Below are 23,862 nucleotides of genomic sequence, written 5' to 3' on the forward strand. Positions count from 1 at the left end.
GGAGAAATTCAATGTTACATCATGGTATTAACTCTCATCTCTCCATCTGAGTGTTATGTAACTGCTTGGGGAGATGGGGAGAAAGAAGAGAGAGAGAGAGAAAGAGGGAGAAATAGAGATAGACCTTTACACAGTAAAACAATACACATCTTTTTTCTTCTTTTAAAATGATACAATCCCCAAAAATGGAAAAAAAAAAATATACAAGAGCGAGAGCGAGAGAGAAAAGTAACATTATAAAATAAAAATTACAATACGTGACAAAAAGATAAAATCATTCCCCTTTGCGCCTAAATAAAATCCTCCGCCCCTGCCCCTCCCTCTCAGTCCCCGATGTTATTTCTCTGTCAGCATATCAACTGCTCTCAGAATTAATATTACACATTTTAGTTATATTACATTTGTAAAAACTACTACAAAGACAGGGAGAAGGGATCTGGTAGGGGTCAAAAAGCTTTGAGGTGGGGAGGGGGGGGGGTCCACATCATCCAAAGTGATGTACACAACGTAAATGCAATAGCTAACAGAGCCATGGAATAATAATGCCAGGGGGAGAGGTAAATAATCCAATGAGAACAATAATAACAACAATAACAATAATAATCAACAGCAATATTGACATCAGAAAAATAAAATGAGAAACCTTTATTCTTAATAACTTTGATAGAGAAATGTAATCTTTGTGCTATCTGTCTACCATGCTTTGACTGTAGAGGCCTGAAACTGGATGAGAGGCTGCGTTAAAAACAAACCCCAATCAATCTCACCCCGCACTATCATGATTGAGTCAGATCACGCCACAGTTAGCAGGAAGTTAGACAATGCTTGAAACAGAGCGAGAAAAAATGAAATTGAAAATAGGAGAGAGAGCGAGAGAGAAAGAGAGAGAGCAGAGCAGGCAGACTGATGCCTAATCTGTTGCTTAGATATGAAAAGTAGTAATAAGGCAGCTGTCAGTTCAAATACAGACACAGGACTTGTTGGGGGTGAGAGAGTATGTGTGTGTGTGTGTGCGCATGTTGTGACATGCTCCAATCCAGACCACGGGGGTCTGATGAGGAAATTCGATCAGCTCAGCTACACAGACGGCCTGGAGGCCAATCTATCCCACAGTTCCCTGCTATAGATCCGTCTCGTTGCTGGCCTGCGAGTGACTGGCTCGGGGCAGCAGACTGCTGGTCAGCATGACGGAGTTAACCAATCAGATGCCTGTCTGACCTGGCTGCAGAGATGGAGAGCTCCAGGATATTAAAACATCAAAGGGGCATAATCACAATGTGTGTGTGTGGAACGTGCATGCTGGGGAATCTTTTATGCGTGTGTGTGTGTGTGTGCATAGCTTGAGGAGAGGGTATTTCAGGTCAGGCCTCACATGTTGTACTTGCAGCTTTTCCAGGCTATCTTACAGTAATGATTAACCCCTTATCCCCCTCTCCCCCTCGCTGGCTGGGAACCTAATCCAGAGCTGCTGCAAAATGTGGAGCATTACGCTAACTGGCCTAAGAGAAAAGACAGGATTTCTACTTCACTAATAACCCATGAGCTATCCCGGGCTAACTCACACACAGGGCTTGGAGAGGTGACCTGAGGCCAGGCCAATTCAGGCCAGGGGCCGCAGAATACCCCACTGTGATAGACTGTACAGACAGGAGAGAGCAGAGGACTGCATGCTAAAAGGGCAAAGCTACTGCAAATGAAGTGTATAGCATAGTAAACCACGCATCTGAATCATTATCAGTCTGCAGTCCTGTGTTGGTGTGTTTTTATTCTTGCTGGTCTTATTCTTCTGATAGACTGGCCTGTGCTGTTTTTCTCTGGCTTGTTTACCGGTGGAACAAAAGTATGACAAAACCCAGACCCCCAACCCCCTTCATATGCCCCTCTCTACCCCCCGGCCCCCCAGCTACCCTCCATCCCCCCCATTTCCCTGTGAGAGGCAAGAAGCAAAGTCACAAATCACTTTATATGTCGCTTCTTACCGCTCAAAATAATCCACTTACAAAAAAATCCTGAATCAATCAATATCATTAAAATGCTATGGTTCTTTAAAATCTCACTTTTTTTTTTATAATTTCATATAGAATATATAAAGATATAGTCTGTACGTGTGTGTATTAGAGCTCAGTTTGCACTTTTGTACATGCTATAAAAACAAGGCATAGAGAGGCAGTGTGTGTGAGGTCTAAGGTGTCCCTGCTCTCTCTGGCTCTCAGACTCTTGTAGTCAACTACAGGCCGGCGGTCTCACGGCCTACTGATCCCACAATGCTCAGTTCCACTCTCTGGGGATGACGTCACTATAGGGAGGGCTGAAGGTCCAGAGAAAGAGGGAGCAAGTTAAGGAACTAAAGGCAGTGCCGTGCATGTGTGATTTGTTTGTGTGTGTATTCTGTGTGTATGAACATTTGCTGGTTTAGTTAACACTATCGAGACTATGATTGTTAGAGGAGCTCAAGCTGGTGAACTAGGCTTCTATGCTGCTGGGACTTCAGGGAACCTATGGTCAGTATGCAAGCTATATTAGGTGGGTAGGCTAGGTCAACAGGCTAGCAGTTACTGGACCCCCTACCTTACGCCCCCCCAAACCCTTTCTCCCCCCTGCTGCCCTCCCCTCTTGGTCCCCTCAGCAGCTCTCTATCTAGAGACACCTGAACTAATTCTTAACTCTTTCTCTTCTCCCATCTCTTCCCTTTTCCTCTCCTCAGTTCATTTCTTGCTTCTCCCTCGGGGGTAAAAGTATTTCAGTGGAGTCACGATCTTTCCACAGGTGGTCCACAAGAGAAAGAGGGGCAGGATAGGAGAGAGAAAGAGAGAGACACAGAAAGAAGGGTATACAAAAGTCAAAAGCTCTGAGAGAACAGTGTGCCAGAGAGTGAAAGAGTGTGTGTGTGTGTGTGTGTATGTGTGTGTGTGTGTTTGTGGTCCTTGAGTTGCAGTGAACATTGGTTAGCGTCCAAGAGCGAAGCTTCAACTGTGAGTCCCCCAAGTTCCATTCACCATTGGCTGGGCCTTTTTTGCGAGCGTGTGTGTCGATCCAATAAACATACAGCGATAGGCTTCCCTGAGTGGAGTGGGCCAGTTTTACGAGAAGTTCTGTCAGTCAGACACCACTCAACAGCGCCCCCCCCCTTTCAGTCTTTGAGACACACTTTCCTTTTATCACCATTTTTTCCCCATTATCTGCCCAACTTTCCAAGGACTTCATGAGTGAAAGAAGGGTTAATCATAGCAGTTCTACCCCCCCACCCCTCTCCTCCCTCCCACTCTTCCTTCCTCGCTCTCTTCCATGTCACTCCAGGGCTGTGGGTTTTACATACAGGCACTTATCGAAGCCCCGTCATCTCTATAGAAAAACTAGCATGTGGGAGAGTGTGCACCCCATCGTCCTAGGTTTGTTGCTGGGCTGTAAGGGAGTGGCGGGTCCCCTGAGGAGAGTGACGACTGACTGGTGACCCGACAGGTGGGGGCCTGAAGGCAGGAGACGTGCTACTGGGGTGGGGCTTGCATCTGGAGCTGCACTGGCCAGGTGGGAGGTGAACTTGGAGCCAAGTTCCAAGAGGGGGCCTTCCTCCCTCTGATTCCAACCCCGTTTCAGTCACTGTGCCTGGGATGGCTGGGTCCGAGTGACCCCCTTCTCCCCCAGGATGTGTCCCAAAGGAACACTGATCCAGATTGAGGATTGGGGGGTCTGACAGAACCAGAGTTGGGCTGTGTTTGAGGTGTTGGTTCATATGTGTGTTGAGTTGTGCTCCCAGTTCACTGGAGGTTTCAGGAATCTTGCCTAGTTTGTCAGTGTGGGAGAGGGATTATAGAGGATCCATTTACATTTTCCTGTACCACCTCCACTGGTACTGGAGCATTAGTGTTTGAGCTGTGTGTCTCATCAGCAGTCCTTGTTCTCCAGAGACAGCTGTGCAGTGGCACGATGCAGCTCAGCGCTCACTCTCCGGTGGGAGGCCAACGGTGTGGCTAAAGAGCTCTCGTACCCCAATGGGGGCGGACTGTCCCCTTCTCCGCTGCCCGTCCCGTTCTCCTCAGTCTCCATCCTTCCGTTCCTTTGCCTCTCCCTTTCCCTCTCCTCCTCTGCTCGTACTTTCTTGTCGTCCGACTCCTCCTGTGAGGCCTCCATGCGCTGGTCTTCGCTCCAGCGCCTCTTGAAGCGCAGCTTGAGGGGGATGCACTTGGTCTGGGGAGCTCCTGCCGAGCCTGTCTGAGGTGGGGGCGTGTTGCTGTCCCCCGGCTCGCTGGGCTCGCTCTTGAGGGTGGGCGGCCCGCGATGCGCATTGGAGTGTGTGTGCTGGGTGGTGAAGAAGGGCATCAGGCCGGGCGGGGGTGGAGCGGGGGCTTTGAAGACGTCCTCGTCCAGGTCCTCATAGGGATGAGGTTGATGTGGGGCCACGGCTGTGCCGTTAGCGAGGTGGTGGTGGTGGTGGTGGACAGAGGCGCTGGAGTGGCGGGGGGAGAAGAGGTCAAACTCCTCGTCTCGCTCATCCGGGTCCTCATCGCTGATGTCGGTCACCTCCACTTCTTCTTCTGACTCAATATCAGAGATAGGCTCCACCTAGACAGTCAGATAGAGAGAGAGAGAGAGAGAGAAAGAGAGGGAACTTTTAGTCCAGTGTAGTCTTAACCTGCTCTAAAGAAATTTAAAAAGGGAACATCACTGAACTTAATTTTGATTATATCATCTATTCAAAATATTACAAACAAGTTTGGTTTGTTCGTGAACATTCCCAACAACCTAGAGCGAGAGAGAGGGAGAGAGAGCACATGGAGTGTCAGTGATTTACTTCACACGTCTTCCACAGCCCCTGTTAACTTCACTGTGCAGCTTTGAGAGGACTGCACGGATGAAGGTAAAATGGGAGATATTTGGGCCTGTGGGTCTCACCTTGATCTTGGGCAGGCCTGCACTGTTTAGGGACTGCGTTGAGGAGGAGCTGGAGATCAGGCCTGAGCCGCTGGCTGAGCTCAGGTCGCTGCCGAAAGACAGTGACGAGCCCAGGCCGGAGGTGGAGGACATGGACCCCGATCCTGAGCCCGAGGACAGCGAGCTCTGCCTGGGGTTGCTCTGGCTCTGACCCTCCCTCTGCTTCCTGCCCAGTGGTGGTGGCTGCAGCTTGAACTTGAAAGGAGACATATGTGGAGGCTCCTCACCCAGGTGGAGAGGGTGGTGGATAGGGTGGGAATGGGGGTGAGGGTGGGGGTGGGCAGAGTGTGGAGGATGGGGGTGGTGGTGAGCAGAATGAGCCAGAGACGGGTGGTGGTGCCGCTCTCCTCCCCTCTCTCCTCCACCTCCTCCTGCTGCTGCCGCTCTCTCTCCCCTCTCGGTTGCTCCTCTCTCTCCGGACAGACCGGCCTTGTCTGCTGCGGGCCGGTGGGGCTGAGGGATGACGATGTTGGGGTAGTGGAGGAACGCTCTGGGGCTGAGGTGGTAGTTGTACACTGACTGGGTGTGGGCCTGCAGGTAGCGCTTCATGTCCTCTGGGTTGAAGGAGAAGTGGGAGCCTAGCATGGGGGACAGGGTGGGGGAGGGGGTGTAGGGGAGGTGAGATGAGGGGGTCATGGACAGGGCTGGGGACAGAGGCGGGGCTAAGAGGCCGGCTCCTCCCGGTCCTGGGAGAGGGGACACGGGGAAGGGGGACAGGGGCTCTGGGTGGACCCTGTGACCCGCAGGGCCACGGGAACCCGGGTGCCCGGCGGGGTTGCCCGGTCCTCCGTACATGCGGAACAGAGTCTCGTGAGACAGACGGGGATGGATGATGCCTCGGTAGCCTCCTCCTCCTCCTCCACCTGGCCCTCCTCCTCCTCCGCTCACCCCCCTCTCTCCCCCCCTCTCCTCTCCTGCTCCCCCGTTGCCCTCCTCGATCTCAGAGTTGACTGAGGTGCCGTCGCTGCAGTCGCTGACCGAGCCGCGCGCCATCCGCCGGGCCACGGCGCTGAACACGCCCCCGGGGCTGCGCAGGTCCTCGTTTGGGGAGAGCACTTCAGAGGGCGTGGAGGGAGGGAAGCGGAAGTGGGTGCCTGCGCCGGTGGGGACAGGAGGGGCGCTCTGAGGAACACCACTACCTGGAGACGACAAGGCAAGAGGAGAGGAGAGGAGGGAGGGGAAAAGTATGAGGAAAAAAGAGAGGGAGAATGATGAGAGAAAATATATAGTCTTTTTCTGTGTAATCCTATGTAATCTAGCTATCCTATTGTAGGATTAGGTGATGTCTGAACATACACAGACATGCACACACACAGCCAGTCTGTCTAGGCTTACCAGTGGAGCCCATGTCGATGAAGGGGTAGTTGACCAAAACCAGCTTATTGAAGTTGAACTTGTAGGTGAACCTCTTGCCTTTGGTCTTGTGGAGGATCCGCTTGTTGTAGTAGTACCTGGGAGGGAGCGTAAAATAGACATATTATAAAAACACACTGCACTCACACACACAAAATGCATGCAGGCACACATTAGGGTTGCATAATTAATTGTGTATTAATCGTACAATTGTGTATGATCATGATTTTGGTTTTCACAATCAACAAGAACAGTGAAACATTTAATTTAATTTAATTTAATTAAATTTAATTTAACATGTCCACTACAGAATATTCCAGATGTTGATTTGAAGTGTTGAAGTGAAGGAAAATAATTTTGTTCCTCAGATCATTGAGACTATGACACACGCTCGCACACATACACAGGAACACACTTTAATAAGCACGGGTCTTTCATGTCACTCTCCGTGCTAATGATAGATATTACAGAGTGTTGTATGACATTCACACAAAGCAGACCCTGATAGGGGAGAGGGAGGAGGGCGAGAGAGAGAGAAAGGGGCAAAGAGAGAAAGAGAGAAAACAGAAAGATGGGAAGCAGCGGATGGACAGAGTCCTAGAGCGGCAGAGTAATGTTGCATGAAGGGATAAACAAACAATAAAGAGAGGTCAACCTATGTGGTGTAACCATTGCGACCGAGCATTAGACTATTTAGAGTCTGCGTGGAATGTGTGTGTATGTGTATGTGAGTTTGTGTGTTCGCTTGTGTAATGTCAGAACATCTCAGATGGCGTGTGTTATCTTTACTAATCCACATCCATCAAAAAAAAAGACAGGAAGTAAAGAAATGGGTCTTTTAAGGCTAGATTTTGTCGGATACAGACAAATGTGAAAGGGCACACACAAACACACACACATCACAGCACATTCTGTCATTCATTCTGCTAGATGGACCCATCTCTTTATATAACACCAAAGCAAAGCCACCAATAATTCACCCCATCTTTATCTGTTTATGTAATGGCCATTCTCTCTCTTTTTCTCTCTTTCTCTCTCCTGTGGCTACTGCCTACAGTATAAGGCTCCATTTATATTAACCTTTGTCCTGCTACAGCTCTTTATGTAACATCTTTCTGCTTTCTTCCCCAGCTTCACATCCCCTTTATGTAACCTGGCCACCGACCCTCACACACTCAAAAACAGAGAGAGAGAGGGGTGGCAAATAGAAGAAACAGAAAGAAAGAAAGAAAGAAAGAGAGAAAGAAAGAGAAAGATAAAGAGAGAGAGAGAGAGAGAGAGAGAGAGAGAGAGAGAGAGAGAGAGACAGACAAAGAGAGAGAGAAAGAGAAAGAGAGAGATGTGTGCTATGCTCTCTCTAACCGCCTGCCCCCCCCTCCTTCACATCCCATGTGGAACACAAGGTTTAATCCAACCAGCTCGTCCTTAGCTCAGCATGTCTCCATGCTTTAGCTCCCCTGTCCCATCCACCAACATGTGTGTGCTGGCACAAATAGGGGCCTTGGGTCTTAAGGTTGGGTCTTAAGGTAATGCTCATAGTGAGTCAGAGCCCACTGACTATCATTACGCTGAATGGTAGTTATCCAGACAGAGGGGAGGAGGGGGGCACCCTTCACCCCCTCTTATTATGCTTATTACACAGACTTGTTGGGCCTTTTTGTGCTCTGGGCACAGACTGTTGCTCTTTTCCACTTGTTCTCCCCAACCCTCCCTCTCTTCTCCCTTTATCCCTCTGATATCTCTCTCTCACTCTCTCTCTCTCTCTCTCTCTCTCTCTCTCTCTCTCTCTCATCACTCCACCTCCCCCTCTTTATCCCTCCCTCCCTCTCTCCACTTTCCACTCGTCCCCTGAGGCGATGGGAGAGGGAGAGGGTGAGGGTGAGAGAGAGGGAGAGACAGAGACAGGACAGGCCTGCACTGTTGAAAACATTGTTTACGCCAGGCACAAAGCAGCATGTAATTTCTGCTCTAGGGGAGACACTCACAAGGGCCGGGGAGGAGGGGAGGGGAGCGAGGGGACAGAGAGAGGCAGGCAGGCAGGCAGGGAGATGAGACGAGTCTTCAGTCAAGCAGAATTACAACCACAACAGTAATGTGATCAAATCAGCTGAAGATACCAAACTCGAGGCCCTGTACTAAGGCCCAGCTGAGGGTCCAATAGACATACTGATAGCTGGGGAAGAAAACAAACAATTTCCAATATATCTACCAATAATTCATTTTGTGTCATTGCATCAGCATTATTGTAGCTCCACCAAATATTCATAGCATACTCCACTTGGTGGGCACTTTAATCCAATTCTAAAAGACACATATATCATAGGATTTTGTAGTACACAGTAGTGGTTGTCATCGAGGCCCGAGAGTACGCAGGATTTCATTTCAACCACAAAGGGCAGCTAATTTCACTGATTAGTTCCCATCTTTGACTGAAGTTGTACTAATCAGTGAAAGCAGCTGTTGTAGTGATTTGGTTGGAATGAAAACCTGCGTACTCTTGGGCCTCGATGGCACACCGTAAGAACCACTGCTGTATACAGTAAATGTGAAAATATTAGACATCTTCTGTGCTGCACTGGTACATTATTATTGGTATAAGTGTGGATACATCCCTGAAAGGCCAATAATATCACTGCGCTGATACATCTGTCTGACCCTGGCTCACGGTAGAGGGCTAGAAGGAAATTCAGCGGACAAAAAAAATTTGCTCGCACTTGGCTGTACACGTACATGCTGCTAATACATAGAATACTCAAATGCATAGTTGGAAGCAGACAACAACTTTGCGTAATCCTAGCTGCAGCAACTGAAGCCGTTTAGAGCACATGGTCACCCATTCTTTCTCCCTGCGCCCCCCCTTCCCTCCCCGTGCCGTCATACAGGCAGACAGTCTTTGAAGAGCATTTGAACTCACTTCAAAAGAGAAGAAAGAGATTCTTTGAGTGCCTGTGTTTAGCTGCCCACCGCACTCGCCTTACACACACATGCACGCACACACACACACACACACCTCTTCCATGTACTCTGACTCGATGGCTGCCATCTCACTTTTGCTCTGTTTCACACACTGTAACACATATGTGCATGCTTGCGCACGCACACACACACACACACACACACACACACACACACACACAACAGAAGGTATCAGCCTGCGCCCTGTTTAACCAAGGAATTAGACTGAACAATCAATGCAAGTATGGATTTAGAGAAAGCCTTCCGGGAAACAGAGCGGAGGTTTTCTATCAAGTCAGTTGTTACACTGTGTGATTGTAGGCCAGGGATTAAGCCTGCGATTACACAGACCTGATGTGGGCCAAAATAGAGAGAGAGATAGAGAAATAGAGAGATAGAGAGATAGATAGATAGATAGAGAGAGAGGGAGAATAAGAACACAGGAACCCAGGAACTCATTAACAATGACAATGACAATGAATGAGCTTGGAAATTTTAGTTCAGTGTTTTAACCAGCTCTGAAGAAATTTAAAAGGGGAAAACCACTGAACTTCATTTTGATTATATCAACTATTCTATTTTTTTGGGTGAAAAACAATCTACTATCTACAATATTGTACAGCCGGACAGGACAGCACAGTTTGCCCTGCCCCTTTATCCATGATGCCAAAGTAATACACAGCTCCATTGAAAATGAATTGGCCAAGTGGCAAAGCTGGAGATAGATGACTGTAACTTCATGCAGCATAAATGTTTTGGGACTAAAAGTGTATGTTGTCGCATCCAGTTCAGATAGAGTGGTATTCTACTTTAAGAACAATAGACTTGCTCTCTATGGCCAACTTTTTGTATTACCCTATAATAATATATCTAAGCTCACAAATCTATTTCAGTGTCAGTCCACACACACACACACACACACTTACATCCAAGTGTCAACAGACAAATGCACAGCACTCAAACACACTTGCGTGTGCACGCACCCAGGCGCACGCGGGCCGTGCCTTGCCTATTGTTGGGCTGTAAATAGGCGCTGACTGTGACAGGAAGTTGGGATTACAATACTCCCCATGAGCCCCATGTTTATTTTCTGCCTCTTTCGTCAGCGTTGGCTGGTACACACACACGCCCCGGCCAGATCCTCTTCCATACACACACACACACACACACACACACACACACACACACACACACACACACGCACACACACACCAGCTGCTCACACTCAGGTGTGTGTATGTAAGCTGCACACGTGAGAGTGCTTTGTGTAGGAGCCAGGTTTGATGAGTGTTTACTCTCTGTAAGGGGGAATAAAATGTGTTTGTGTAGGGATGAGGGTTGGGTTGGGGGTCTGATTAGGCGAGGTGTCACATGCTCTCTCTCTCTCTCTGTGTGTGTGTGTGTGTGCAAGAGGATCTGGTCAGGGTCTGATTAGCCTGGTCACATGCTCTGTGGGTGCAAGTGTGTGCTCGAGCATACACTGGTGTGTGTGTGCGTGCGTGTGCACGGCTCGTGTGCGTTCCGCCCTCACAGCAAATAAAGGGCTCATTCTGTCAGGGACAATGAGATGCACACAACGCACACGTACGGGGAACACATACGTGCTGCAGATACAGACAATGAACAGACAACACACACAAGCATACGTTGAACACAATGTCATACAGTGGTCCTGTCCCTGGCTGCTCCCTCCGCACTTTCTCTCCGGCCCTGGGTGTTTCTACACAATGGGCTGTTGTGGTGCAAGGCCTTCTGACCTACAAACAGGCCTGGCCAGCTAGGTGAGTGGCTGCGTGTGTGTGTGTGTGTGTGTTTGTTTGTGTGTGTATATGCAGCAGTATTTCCTGTAGATTATTTTGTAGATGTGGGGGCTTGGGGTTATTCTGGCTCCTGCTTCACTTCTGAGCCCATTCCAGCATCAGTTCCAGAATGTGTTGCAGTTTAAGAAGGGGTATTTATATGGATACTTATGATATAGTATATGGACAATCTTTTCCACAACATTTTTAAGTCTGAGCAATAAGGCCAGATGATGAATTTTCATTGTATTAACATTTTTCTAACTGTGGGGGCCCATCGCAGCTAAATGAATGTAGGAAATGAAGTAAACACTAGTGTACAGACACAAGCATGCAAGCATGTGGCCATGCATGGACAAGAGTATGTTTGCAATGGTGCATGAGTTTGTGTGTGTGAATATGAATGTCAGTGTATGTCCTAGTGTGTGCCTGTGTGCACATGTGTGTGTGCTATGCTGTTAATCTTTGCCAGCTGTGCATGGCAGTCCCCCTGACCTCTGACCGCCATGTTAGAGCCAGTGCTGGCTGCGGACTAGAGGACAAGGGGCCTGGGGCCTTTTAGGAGCTGGGACCTCTTAGCATGATTACACTCATTAAGCCAGCACTCTGCAATGACTGATTGGCTTGGTTTCACCATCTCTCCTTTGTGGGTCACTACAACTCTCATTTAGAAGAGAGAGACGGTGGTGGAGGAAGTGAGGAGGTGGGGGGTTAAGGCTTTGGGTTTAGCAGCTTTATTACTGGGCATGTTTAGTCCCTGGCCCTAACTAATACACGGATACCATTGTATTTTTGTCCCCCATGATGAAAATGAGGGTGGGGTTATGGATTGGTCTCCCTCCTTTCGTTCATTTGTTGCACACAAAATTTCAGACAATCGCTGATAGGATTTTGTCAGAACTTGGGGAAATTGCTACGAGGAGGTGAGGAGGACATGAACTGCCTGTGTTGAAAAGAGCTGAAAGTTCAGCAAGGACTCTTAGTGACACAATCTGGATAACAATGGGAATATGCCCTAATGGTCTACTGGTTTGTATGACAGCCTTTTTATACATCTGACTCTGAGTAAAAAGACAGAACTACAAACTAACTAATTAAAAACAAATTGAATTAAAAAGTGGAACAGGGAATGAAAAGCCTTGCCTCCCTCTCAACGTCAAGCACATATATATGCGTACGTAGCACACATACACACACACGCGCACACATGCACACACGAACGCATGCACGCGCACACAGTGTGAGTGTAATCCTCTCAACAGGAGTGGGAATTTCACAGCGGCCGTGGGAGCGGGAGACTAGGATGACGCATGGACTGAGGCTGTGTCCTCTCAACGGAAAGCCAACGCACACACACACACACACACAATGCAGCATTCCTGATTAAGGGAATTTCCACCATGTGCATGGCAGACAGGAAAGAATAAGATCATGGGGGTAAAAATAATAATCACAAAGGCTGGGCGATAAAAAGCACACTCAAAAACAGGCGTGCTGTTTGAAGTGTGTGCGCATGTGTGTCCATATGTGTGTAAGCTGATTGCCACACTAACTTTGTCCTCCATTATTATCAGACTCCAGGTTTTCTCCATATGAGGGGCTCAAGGTGGCTTGCTCCATAACCATGTGCTCCATATGGGGATAGTTACCATGCACGTGTGTGTGTGTGCGTCTTTTATAACTTCATTAATCTTTAGTGCCATTAATCCTCTTGCCACATTACTATTGATGTGCATCTTGAGAGGCTTCATTTGCAGCGTCTGTTGTGGTGAAGGACTGACGGCAGCTCTGGTGTCAAATCAGGTGACAACATGGGTGTGTGTGTATGTGCGTGTGCGTGTTGTAGACTGCCCTTCTCACTCTAAGTTTGAAGTGACTCTGCTCAATTTATAAGCACAGAGGGGGACAACCTGGACTTCGGAGGGTGAGGCCAGAGAGTGCCGGATAGAGAGACAGGAGGGAAACTCCTGAGGAGCGCACCAGCCCCTCAGGCCGCTCCATCAGAGGCCACTAAGACCTGCTATATATAAGCACTTAGTGCAGCCTAAGCTCCAAATCTGTTACAGCACCAGAGGCTGGACGTGCTATAAATACACAGCCTGACCACAAGTATACCCATCCACATTCTCTTTCTCTCTAATTCTGGAATTCTAAATCTGGGCTCCAAGTCCGAAATGTGTGTGTGTGTGTGTGTGTGTGTGTGTGTGTGTGTGTGTGTGTGTGTGTGTGTGTGTGTGTGTGTGTGTGCAAGCCCACATTAGCAGTGCATGTTAATTCCTCTTCATACCCATAGGAGCCCATCTGTAACAGACATTATCTTAATCTCACCACTGTAAGTGAACCTACATAAGCCCTCCTACCCTAAATTAGGCAACTCAATGCATTTCCCTCTTCTAACAGCCTATGTGGGTTTATCACTTTAGTGTGCTTAGCCTAATCTTGGCCCTATTTTGCTGTAAACAACAAGCCGGGGACACAAGACACAGTAAATGAGATGCTAGGCTTACTACGGCTGGTGTCAGAGAAGTGTTCCCCAGGGATGTGTGATGTCGCCAATACTGAACGCTAAAGCGGTGAGAAGAGTCATTTATAACGTGTCATAAGTATAGATCATAAACTTGATTACTGTCTAACTTTGGTTCTATGTATAATTCAAAACATATTGTGGCCTAATCTCTATTTATGGATGCCAAATGCATAAAAACAATTAGAAGCGTCTGTTGTGTTGCTTGGGTTTTATTCATTTTATGGCCGCTTTCTCCCTCGCAATACCCTAACTATTTTGTTGGTCTGGCAACAATTCACTCTATTCACATGGCAGCCATATTTGATTTACTTCATACTTGGGGTGGGAAACCCTATCCGGAGGACGGCAAAGCAGATGCAAACAGAGGTAAACTCAACCAGCCGTTGGACAAAAAAAATCGAAACATACACAAATATACACACATTATCCTGATACCAGGGAGTGATGAGCAGAGCTGGAGGGGAAATTATCCACGAAGGTCCAAATCAAAAGCAAATGGATTCATGATGTTGAGCCTTAATGTAGCTAATGTTAGTAGTCAGGTACTTAATGTTATTAATGTCATATTTATCTCCCAAACCAACTATGTTGGAACTGTGTAATGCCTACCATACACTAGAAGACTTAGAAAAGACTTTGAAAAGACTTTTAAAAGACTAAAGTCTGACACCCTCTCACATCCAGCTCACATCTAAAGACAATGTGTCATAAGTCACTGAGTTTTTAGTCACAGACTATAAGATTTTGCAAAGACTGCCTACCATACACTAGAAGACTTTGAAAAGAACGTCATTGAACTTCACTACTTGCATGAGCCAAGACTAAAGACTTCCGATAATATTAAACATGTTTGATTTTATCGGAACGTCAAGGCGAGAAAAAGACTGACTTAAGACAGCTCGGACTGAGTTTTCTGACCACCGTACACCAAACGATCGAGATGACGGGAGCGCGCCACAACTCTAGCAAAACTCTCATGATTTTATTCCGACATTGGAAATTTGTCTGCGACAGTGAAATCGCTTGAAAAGTCGTTTGGTGTAAGGTCGCCATAAGCTGTAGCTATCAACTAGTCTTAACCATAAAAACTAGTTTTAACCTCCTAAAGTCAGCTAACACTTGCATTAGCTAGCAGATGCAACCAATTTAAAATTAAATTTTGTGTTTGTCCAAGAAGCACCACTAAGGATATGAAGCATAATGTTAGCATATTATTAACACTAAACATAAAGGCAGTTAATTCTGACAATTCTATGAAGAACTCTGGAGACAAATATAACATTAATAACATGTAGCTGACTACCAACATTAGCTAACGTTATGCATGTACCAAGGGAGCATCCATCCATGCATGTAACCTTCAGTCCAGTTGCTGTAGCATTTGATTTCAACTTTTGTGGGTGATTTGGCCTCCAGCTCTGCTCATTTCTCAACGATATCACAGGATAATTTTTGTCCAAAGACCGGCTGACTTTGCCTCTGTTTCCATCTGCTTCACTGTCTTGCGGCTAGTGTTTCCCATCCCGAGTATGATGTAAATCAAATATGGCTGCCATGTGAGTAAAGCAAATTACCTACGGCGACGGTGATTAGAGCAGAAGCTCTGCCAGTGTCTGCTGTGTTCTCTCACTGACTTAATGTGTTTAATCTGTCTGAAGTGTTACAGTGTCTGTGTGTGTGTGAACAGTGTCTATGCAACATATCCAGGGTAAACGGTGAGCAGTGAGCGCGGACGAGGCCTGGATTAGGCCATTGTCACATAACAGTAATTGCTGAGCCAGAACTCATCCGTTGGACCAAGTCAAACCTATGGGTCTCTGCCAAAACTGTGCCAGGTCACCGTCATAACAAGTTAAGGGGCTTGGCTCAGTTGGTGTCCATGGATTTAACTTAAACCAGTAGGTGTGAAGGTGTGGGCGTAGTGAGTGACCAGCCAAATGGGTCAGTGCCATAACACTGCATGGAGCAAAATAGTAGCTAAACTTGTACAGGTCAATACCATGTCAGTGCAAGTGGCCAGGGTCACTCCTGCAACAGTATAGTGGACTTGGGTAGGAACCAGCTGGTAAGTGCTGTTAGTACCTAGGCAGGCATTACTAAGAGAATGTCTGGGTGAAACAGAGCCAGTGTGAGTCAGAGCTGTGACAATATGGGGTCTGAATGAAGTGCTTCCAGCAGGTCAGCACTGTAACTGGCGTCAAGTGCCAGGGTCACAGCTGGTGTTCAGAGTTAGGATTACAGAATGTTCTTCTGGAAAGAGTGTACCCTCTGGGGTGTCTGTGTGTGTGTGTGTGTGTGTGTGTGTGTTTAAGAGTCTGTTAGGTATAACTCAACTATTGAGATCGACAAACCATTATTACACTCCTGATTACTGTAGTACAGCACAATTAGACTTTCTGAAAAGCAACTTGTGAGGGTGTTTGTCCCCACACAGGAAAAGTTCTTGCTTTGTGGCTAGAATAAGGATAAGGTTAAGTTAGGCATGCAGTTATGAGCGAATATTCTCCCAAGTATAGTAGTACCAACTTGTCTGTGTGTGATCTCATTCCAAAAAGGTGAATGAACACACAAAGGAGCTGATGGTGAATGTCCAAATTATACATATTCACACATACGGACACACATAGAAACACACACACACACTTGTTCATTCAAAAGCCATTTTGACAGCATACCTCAGGGCCCTGCTCAGCTTGTCGTAGTTCATCTGGGGTTTACACTTCCTGGCCCCCCACAGCCGGGCCACCTCATCTGGGTCCTTGATGACAAACTCTCCGTAGTCGCCCTGCCAGGCGATGACATCATGGTACTCCTCTTTCCTCAGCAGCTCCAGGATGAAGTGCCACAGCTGGATCTGTCTGGAGCCGGGGCTCGACTCGGGCTTGTAAGCCCAGTCTGGGAAGGCAAACCCTGGAGTGGAGAGACGCAGAGAGTGAGGGTTAGTCTGGGTCACTGGAGCACTGAGAGCGAGAGCGAGAGATACTAATACAAATTAATCAAACTGGCAAGAGCGATGATGTGGAGAGCTCATGTAGTAGTAATAAAACCTTTTCCCCACTGAATTAAGTGGGACTATAACTTCAAGTAGGTGGGTCTTACCAGGGCAAGAGCCAATGCAAAATGTTTTTTTTTAAAGATTATTTTTATGGCATTTATACTTTATTGGACAGTTCAGCTGAGAGAGAGACAGGAAAAGGGGAAGAGAGAGGGGGATGACATGCGACAAACGTCCCAGGTCGGATTCAGACTCAGGATGTCAGTTACATGGTACGCGCCTTAGATCACTGATCCACCTGGACACCCAACACAAAATGTTTTTTAACATAAGCTCTACAGGCTATTGCTTACTGACAAATCTGCTCTTTTGCTGACGAGACTGCATCTAACATTCAGAAAATGAGTGACATATATTACAAGTCTTGTTTGGCTCTGTAGTGGAAACCAGACCATTGAAAACTGGTACACAGCAAGGCAGGACAAGACTAAGATGTGATTACAATTAAGAGTCAGCAGTGGCAGCTATTTCAGGTGAGTGGAGTCTGGTCTATAAGAGGAAAGAGGATTACAGGCGTCGATATGTGGTGCTCTGAAGTGACAGGGCCCTGTGTACCTGTCTACCTGTCTGCTATCATTGGCTAGCTAAGTCTGGATCACACATAAGGGTCCAGCTCGGTCAAGAATAGAATGGAGTGTCCTCGCTCATATGTCACGTTGCACATTGCTCTCCTTTCATTCCTCCCCCAGTCTTCTCTGTATTTTGCCTTCTCTTTCATCCTCCTCTCCAGTCAACCTCAAAGCATCTGAACATTTTTTGTAGGATTATTCTCAAGCACCTTTACTGGACAGATGGGCACAATGGAGAGCAAGAGGAAAGACAGGAGACAAGGAGACAGAGAGAGAGAATGACTTGCAGTACGAGCCAGACTCAAACTCACGATGGCATGAAAAACACCGCAACATGCCATAACCCGCCGAACCACTGAGTACCCCTCGACTGAAACAGCTAAGTCAGGGAAGCAGGTGAAAGCTGAAGTCTATGAATGTCTTGATTTTACAAAGACTATCTAAGGTTTTGTGTATAAACCACAACCCTCTGGGCCATCAACTCACCACAACAGCTCTTCACAGGAAACGCACACACACATTAAAACTAATACTGAAAGTCAGTCATAGTGTTAGTGGGCCTTGTGGAACAGTTAAGCATATGAAAAGCTTTCCACCTCTCCTCCACCTCTTTCCTCTCGTGCAGTCACTCTTTCCTACGGCCGGAGGAAACAACACGGCCAGTCCTCTCTCCTTTCCATCCCTCCATCTCTCTCCTCCCCGACGCTTGAAGGAAACAGAGCAAGAGAGGCGGAAACAGACTGTGGGTGTGGGTGCGTGACTGTCTGTGTGAGCATGTGTGTGCCCAAATGTACAAGTTTTAAAGAGTTTATGTGCCAGTGTGTGAACTGAGAGAGGATTAAGTCATGAGTAAACTAATGTGTCAGTGTGTATATCTGTGTGTGTGCGTCTCCCACTAACATTCTGTCGCCTGACTATCAGCAGAACTGAAGTTTGTAATGCTCAGCCAGATATAGACTGGACTGGCTCATCATAACAACCATCATCATCGTAGCACTGATAAAAGCACAAGAGAGGAGATCAAGTCACGTATCGGCGAGCCTTCACCCTGCTGAAGTGTCCTTGAGCAAGACACTAAATCCCAACCAGCCACAGCGACGCAGTTTTGAAACTGACACTGCACTCTGACCTCCCTGTGGAGAGGGCAAGCGAAAAGACAATTTCTCTTAAGGGAATAAATTATCAATTCAACAGTATTATTACTTCCTACTTTGGGAAGACATGACACACCGCTAAAACATAAACCAGTAAAGGATCTAAGCCTAGCATGAAGCCAGTGTTTACAAAGCTGTTCACTGCACAGCGTGTAAACGTCAACAGAGGAAATGAGACAGGCTGGGGTGGAGATGGGTCCAAATCAACAGATTATGATGTGCAGACCTGTCAATGGATTTACTAGATGACAGACAGAGGGGGAGATAGATAGCCCAGATAATCTCTACTGCACTGGACTGCTCTTACCATTTAGTCACTGTTGCATAACACTTAATAATGTCAATAGCACATCTGCCAGGCAGTGCTGAGCCAACTCTCCTTTAGTGGACATCTATAAATGTTCTTCATGGAGGCTTTGGTCGACACGAGTAACTACTTCACTTGTGTTGCTTCTCATGCCATATAGAGGACCCAGTAGACGTTGGGCTATTTAGGGTTCCAACCCACTTAAAAAAAATAGTTTTAAGCTACTTAGTCTGAAAGGAAATTTACCTGCCAATGTGTCTGATTACGCATTAAATGTAGACTACCTGCTACTCCCTCACCGCCCTTTCTCAATGGTTTTCCTCCAGTCAGCATGATGTAGGCTACAGGATTCCTACACATTTTCCATCTCGAAATTCTAGATCTTAATTTCTTCACTGGATTTGGTTAGTGTTCAATATGTTGCTGATAGTGGCTGGCCTACGTGGCAGTGAACCAGCCACTACACTCTAGCTGAAGAGCTGTGTAACTTGCAACAATTTGTAAAATTGTAATAAACGCAAAATCGTTTCTTATTCACTTTCTGTAATTTTTCAGACTTTCCACACCTGCGTAAGTAGGTAGGAGTCCTGCATGTAAATGAAATATTGTGTTCCAAGTTACAACACTCACTCCTGTCACTGCATTTCCCTTCTCTCTCCCCACCCCCCTCCTCCTCCTCTTTGTCTTCCGTCGTTCAAACAAGAACTCCTCTCATTATCAAACCCTGAGTGGACTGGGACCACAGAGCAACACACAGAGAGCTAACACACACAGACTGGCCCAGCCAAGCACGCTTCTCTAACAATAACACACAGTCACCCACACACACTCCCACAGCGGAGGACAACACACTCTTTCCAGATACAGGAGATTGATGGTGCTGTTATTGTTCTGTTCTAAGCAAGCAATGTGTATCAAGTCAACTCAAGAGGAAGCTGCTCAAATCCCTGTTTTGGCTAGGAAAAATGAATGAGTAGTGCTCACCCTACTCTCAACCACTACTTCTAAGGAGCCCTCGAGCAAGGCACTTAGTGGCCAACAGTAAAAGATTGGTGTGTAAATGTGTGAAAAAAGAGCAAGCAAGCTAAGCAACCCTTCCTTTGATGACCAAATGTAAAAAAGAAAAAAAAAAAAGTCACATTTGTTTATAAAGGGGTTTTAATTAAAAAGGTTTGTAGCAAGGTGCTTTACAAAGTCACGAAGGACATAAATACAGAAAAAATAGGAGATCTAGAGGCCAGAGTTTGTGCATGTGCGCAGAAGAGTCAGTGACTGAGTTTGTATGCGTGTGTGTGTGTGTTTTTGTGTTGTGTGTGTGAAGATGCATCTATAATGATCACTTTGACTTTGGCATGGGCCACAGGGGTCACCATACACACACACACACACACACACACACACACACACAAGCATCACATTTCAGGTCATTGAGTGAAATGGATCCCTCGTAAATACTTTGAGCACAACTTCGACACGCAGCCGGTTTGTGTGTGAATAAAGACAAGAAGACATTCTCTACCTGAAATGCATGGTTCCACATCATCGCCTGTACCTACAGCATATCAATAACATATTACAGAAAAACAGAAGCAGGAATATGGCGCACACGTGTGTGTGTGTGTGTGTGTGTGTGTGTGTGTGTCAGGGAGCTGGGTACTTCATATCTGGGCACTTAGTATAACTTACCTGTCAAAACCCATACATCAAAGAGCTAACATGATCTGTGATGTGCACTGTTGCATAGTTTGGAGACAATGCAACTCCCTCCACTGACCCTGTGTGTGTGTGTGTGTGTGTGTGCGCATGTGAGAGAGATACGCTGGGGATTATGTTTAGAGGAATGCTGAGAGCTGGAGAGCTAGAACAGGTGTCTTTGTCCTTCTATCCACCCTGAGCCCACCCCGGGCTGAGCTGTCCTGACGCACACTGGATCAGCTATCACACATACAGGATAACACACACACACACACACAGATCTGTTTCATCAGGCTTGTATACCTGATTGGAGAATTTCAGAAGGGAATTTTTGGAATCTGTGCGTGTGTGTGTGTGAGTGCATGACATGTGTGAAGCTGTGAGTCAGGATGAAGAAGCGAGGGACAGGAGCAGTGGGAGAGAGGCTCCAGAGCATGACCTAACCCCCCCCCCACACTTAACCTCCATGACCTCGACTCTCCCTCTCTTTGGCTCCCTCCCTCCCTCCCGGGGGAAGACACCAGATAGCCATTACAGCACATAGAGGAGCTGCATGCACGCGCACTCTCTCTCTCTCTCTCACACACACACACACACGCACACAGAGACTCGAGACTCGGCATCAATAATGTAAAGACTGGTGTGGAGGGTTGAGGATAGGGGTGCGCCTAATCTCTGCCCTGGGACACCAGAGTGAGTGCAAGTGTGTGAGTTTTGTGTGTGTGTGTGTGTGTGTGCGTGCATACAGGGAGGGATGAGGAGTTGTGAGTTGGGACAAGTGAGGGGCAGGTGGTAGAAAGCAATGGAGAGGGGAAGAGGAGAAGGAGGGGGGGTGGAGGGGGGAGGATGGGCGGCGGGGTGGAGTGAAAGAGAAGGAGGGAAGACGAGATGGGGTGAGCACTAGGACAGGGAGAGAACAGAGAAAAGAAAGTGGGAGAAAGAGAGACGGGGGGAGGGAGAGCAGGGAAACAAGAGTGGGAAGAGAGAGGGAGACAATGGTTGGAGTGGGAGAAGAGAGAGGGGGTTGAGGGAAGGAGGGAGGGGGGGATTAAGGGAGCGATGAGATCATAGCTTGTCTGGTAGTCTGTTGTCATCCAGGTCAGATTGCTTACCCCCCCCCCCCTCCTTCCCTCCTTCCTTCCCGCTCCCCTCCACCTCCTCCTCCCCCTCTCTAGGAGTGCGGATGCCTCTTTTCCTCTGTGTGATCTTGGTGGCAGGCCCCTAGCAGACTTCTAACACTGCTGCTATTCCAGCTATGTGCGCCGCTCACCATTCCAACAATGACCTCCAGTTTCACACAGAGAGGAGAGAGGGGGGTTGAGGAGATGAAAGCGACCGAAAGGGAGAGAGCAAGAAAGAGAGAACAGGAGAAAGAGAAAAGAAAGTAGAGAAAAGAGAAATTACAAAAGGCTTGAGAAGATGAGAGTAGACAGCGCTGAGCTGTGAGAAGAGTGAGAAGACTGTTACGGCCTGGTAAAGGGCAACTTCTTGGTCGATGGTGCTCTACGATTGCCTCAGTATTTTTGCTGTAATCACAGGCACTCGCACGCACACACACACACACACACACATGCACACACACACACAAGCGCACATGAGTTCTAGCCCTATTTCTTGGAGTTCATGGTGTACTTGCCCTCTAGCTTTTGCTTTTATTATCCTTAGTTTTATCTGTTTGTGTCCTTTGTTCTCTCTGAAGCCCTTTGTGACAATCCGGCTTGTTAAAAGCACTTTATAAATAAACTTGCCTTGAAACATCTGACAGCTAGACAGCCCAAAAAATTACTTAGTGCATCACCAGCCTTAGATTAAGATGCCAAGTGTATGTTGGAGAGAGAGGAGGGAGAGAGTTGATGGGAAGGAGGGAGAGACAGACAGGCAGGCAGGCAGACGGAGAGCAGAGTGCGAACAGAGATGAGGAGGAAAGATTCCCAGAGCCACGACTCCTACTCAGCAGCAAATCAACTAACGGGCCCGTGCCAAACTAACAGTGGAGTTGCCGACTCAGGGCTTTTCTACAGGGCCAGGGCCTCAGCACAGCCATTAGCAGCAGTTGGCTGGCACCGGACTACTTTAACCCAACTCAGCTTTAGCGTGGATGTGGGAAACGACGAGTGCAAGTGTGTGTGGGTGGGGGGTTGGGGGGGGTGAGGTCACTGCCAGCTCTGAGAGTCTGTAAAAGCACTAAACACTGTGAGATAGAGAAATAGACCGTGTTTTCCTATAACACACACACGTATACACACCCTTGTCTTTGTCGCAAGCGCTTGGATGAGTGACACTGCCTGAAGCGCCGAGCTGGGGAACAGAGGGGCCAGAGACAGAAGACGAGGAGGTGGAGGGGAGCGATGGAGGGATAATGAAAGAATGGGAGGGTGAGATGGAGAAAGAGAGAGTGAAAAGAGGGAGAGAAAGAGGAGGGTGGGCTGCAGAGGAGGAGGAGGAGGGGGAGGGTAATCAGAGCCCATGTGCCTGAATCCCAAAGTGTCTGGACTCTTCCCACAAAGTCCATTAAACATTCATTAGGCCAATACTAGAGGGAAGGCTGGAGAGAGAGAGAGAGAGAGAGACAGGGACAGAGGAGAGTGAGAGAAGAAGAGACGGAGGACAGAAATGAAGGGGAAAAACAGTAGTAGGGCATTTGAGAAAAAGAGTGATGGGAAAGAGCGTATGTTTTGGAAAGGAAAATTCTGAATTTCACTAGAATCTTTTTGTTAAGTAATGCGAAAAAATATAGCAGCAAAGTAATCTAAATCTAATCTAATCTAATAAAACAGACAATGGAAACTTGCACATCTCTTGGTTCAAGTTGTAGGAGTGGAAATGATTGACATATGGAGGAAGGATCAGCATGAGTTTGACCAAATATAGGTAAAAACACAGATATAGCAATGATAATGATGAGTGTGGGTTATAAATGTATCACTGTCATGGAAAGGGATGATTCCTTGTCCCCTACTGCAGAATCAACCTTCTGTTGCGATGCTACAAGTAAAGTTACTCATTGTGAGTTGTTAGGCTGTCCTCATGGTTAGCAAGACCATCCCATAACCACCAGGTTAGGGTTCAAGACCTCCTGCCTAAGCGTCCTTGACCAAGACACTGAACCCTTGCCTTCTCACTCATTGTAAATTGCTCTGGATGAAACCATCAGCTATATGTTTCACTGCTTCTTGCACTGGAAAAGCACACTTATCAGTCTTTGGGGTCACAAACTCAATTTGTGCAATGATGACATTTGTGCGCATCTTATCTGTAACCCTGATAAAACAGTGGAATCAGATGTTAAAAGTTACCACGTGGAAATGTCTAGAGGAGATATGCACGCAGATTAGAAGGATGACTAGTGATTACTGTTTAGCTCAGCCTCCATTTTCCAGGTTAAACGGCTTTAAATTCTGCAGAAAATTAGCTAGATGATGCAAATTAATTGAGTGTGCAGGTTGTTCCAGGTTATTGCTCCGGCTTTCTTTTTTCATGTGATCAAAGTATCACAACATGAAGACTACATGCATTTTG

At 47.1% G+C, this 23,862-nt stretch overlaps 1 protein-coding gene across 1 annotated transcript in view; it reads right to left on the reverse strand.

Annotated features, from left to right (window-relative positions):
• Positions 1 to 2,610: 2,610 nt before the first annotated feature.
• The window catches only part of erfl3 (Ets2 repressor factor like 3), a 45,459-nt gene continuing 24,207 nt past the window's right edge, over positions 2,611 to 23,862 (reverse strand). Inside the window, exons 2-5 of the mRNA XM_071908634.2 lie at positions 16,239 to 16,473; positions 6,265 to 6,380; positions 4,891 to 6,068; positions 2,611 to 4,560 (exon numbers count right to left, since the gene is read on the reverse strand). Coding sequence (XP_071764735.2) covers positions 3,883 to 4,560; positions 4,891 to 6,068; positions 6,265 to 6,380; positions 16,239 to 16,473 — 2,207 coding nt within the window. The 3' untranslated portion in view covers positions 2,611 to 3,882. The remainder of the gene's footprint in view (positions 4,561 to 4,890; positions 6,069 to 6,264; positions 6,381 to 16,238; positions 16,474 to 23,862) is intronic.

The sequence above is a fragment of the Centroberyx gerrardi genome, chromosome 12, assembly GCF_048128805.1.
Source record: "Centroberyx gerrardi isolate f3 chromosome 12, fCenGer3.hap1.cur.20231027, whole genome shotgun sequence".
Classification (NCBI taxonomy): Eukaryota; Metazoa; Chordata; class Actinopteri; order Beryciformes; family Berycidae; genus Centroberyx; species Centroberyx gerrardi.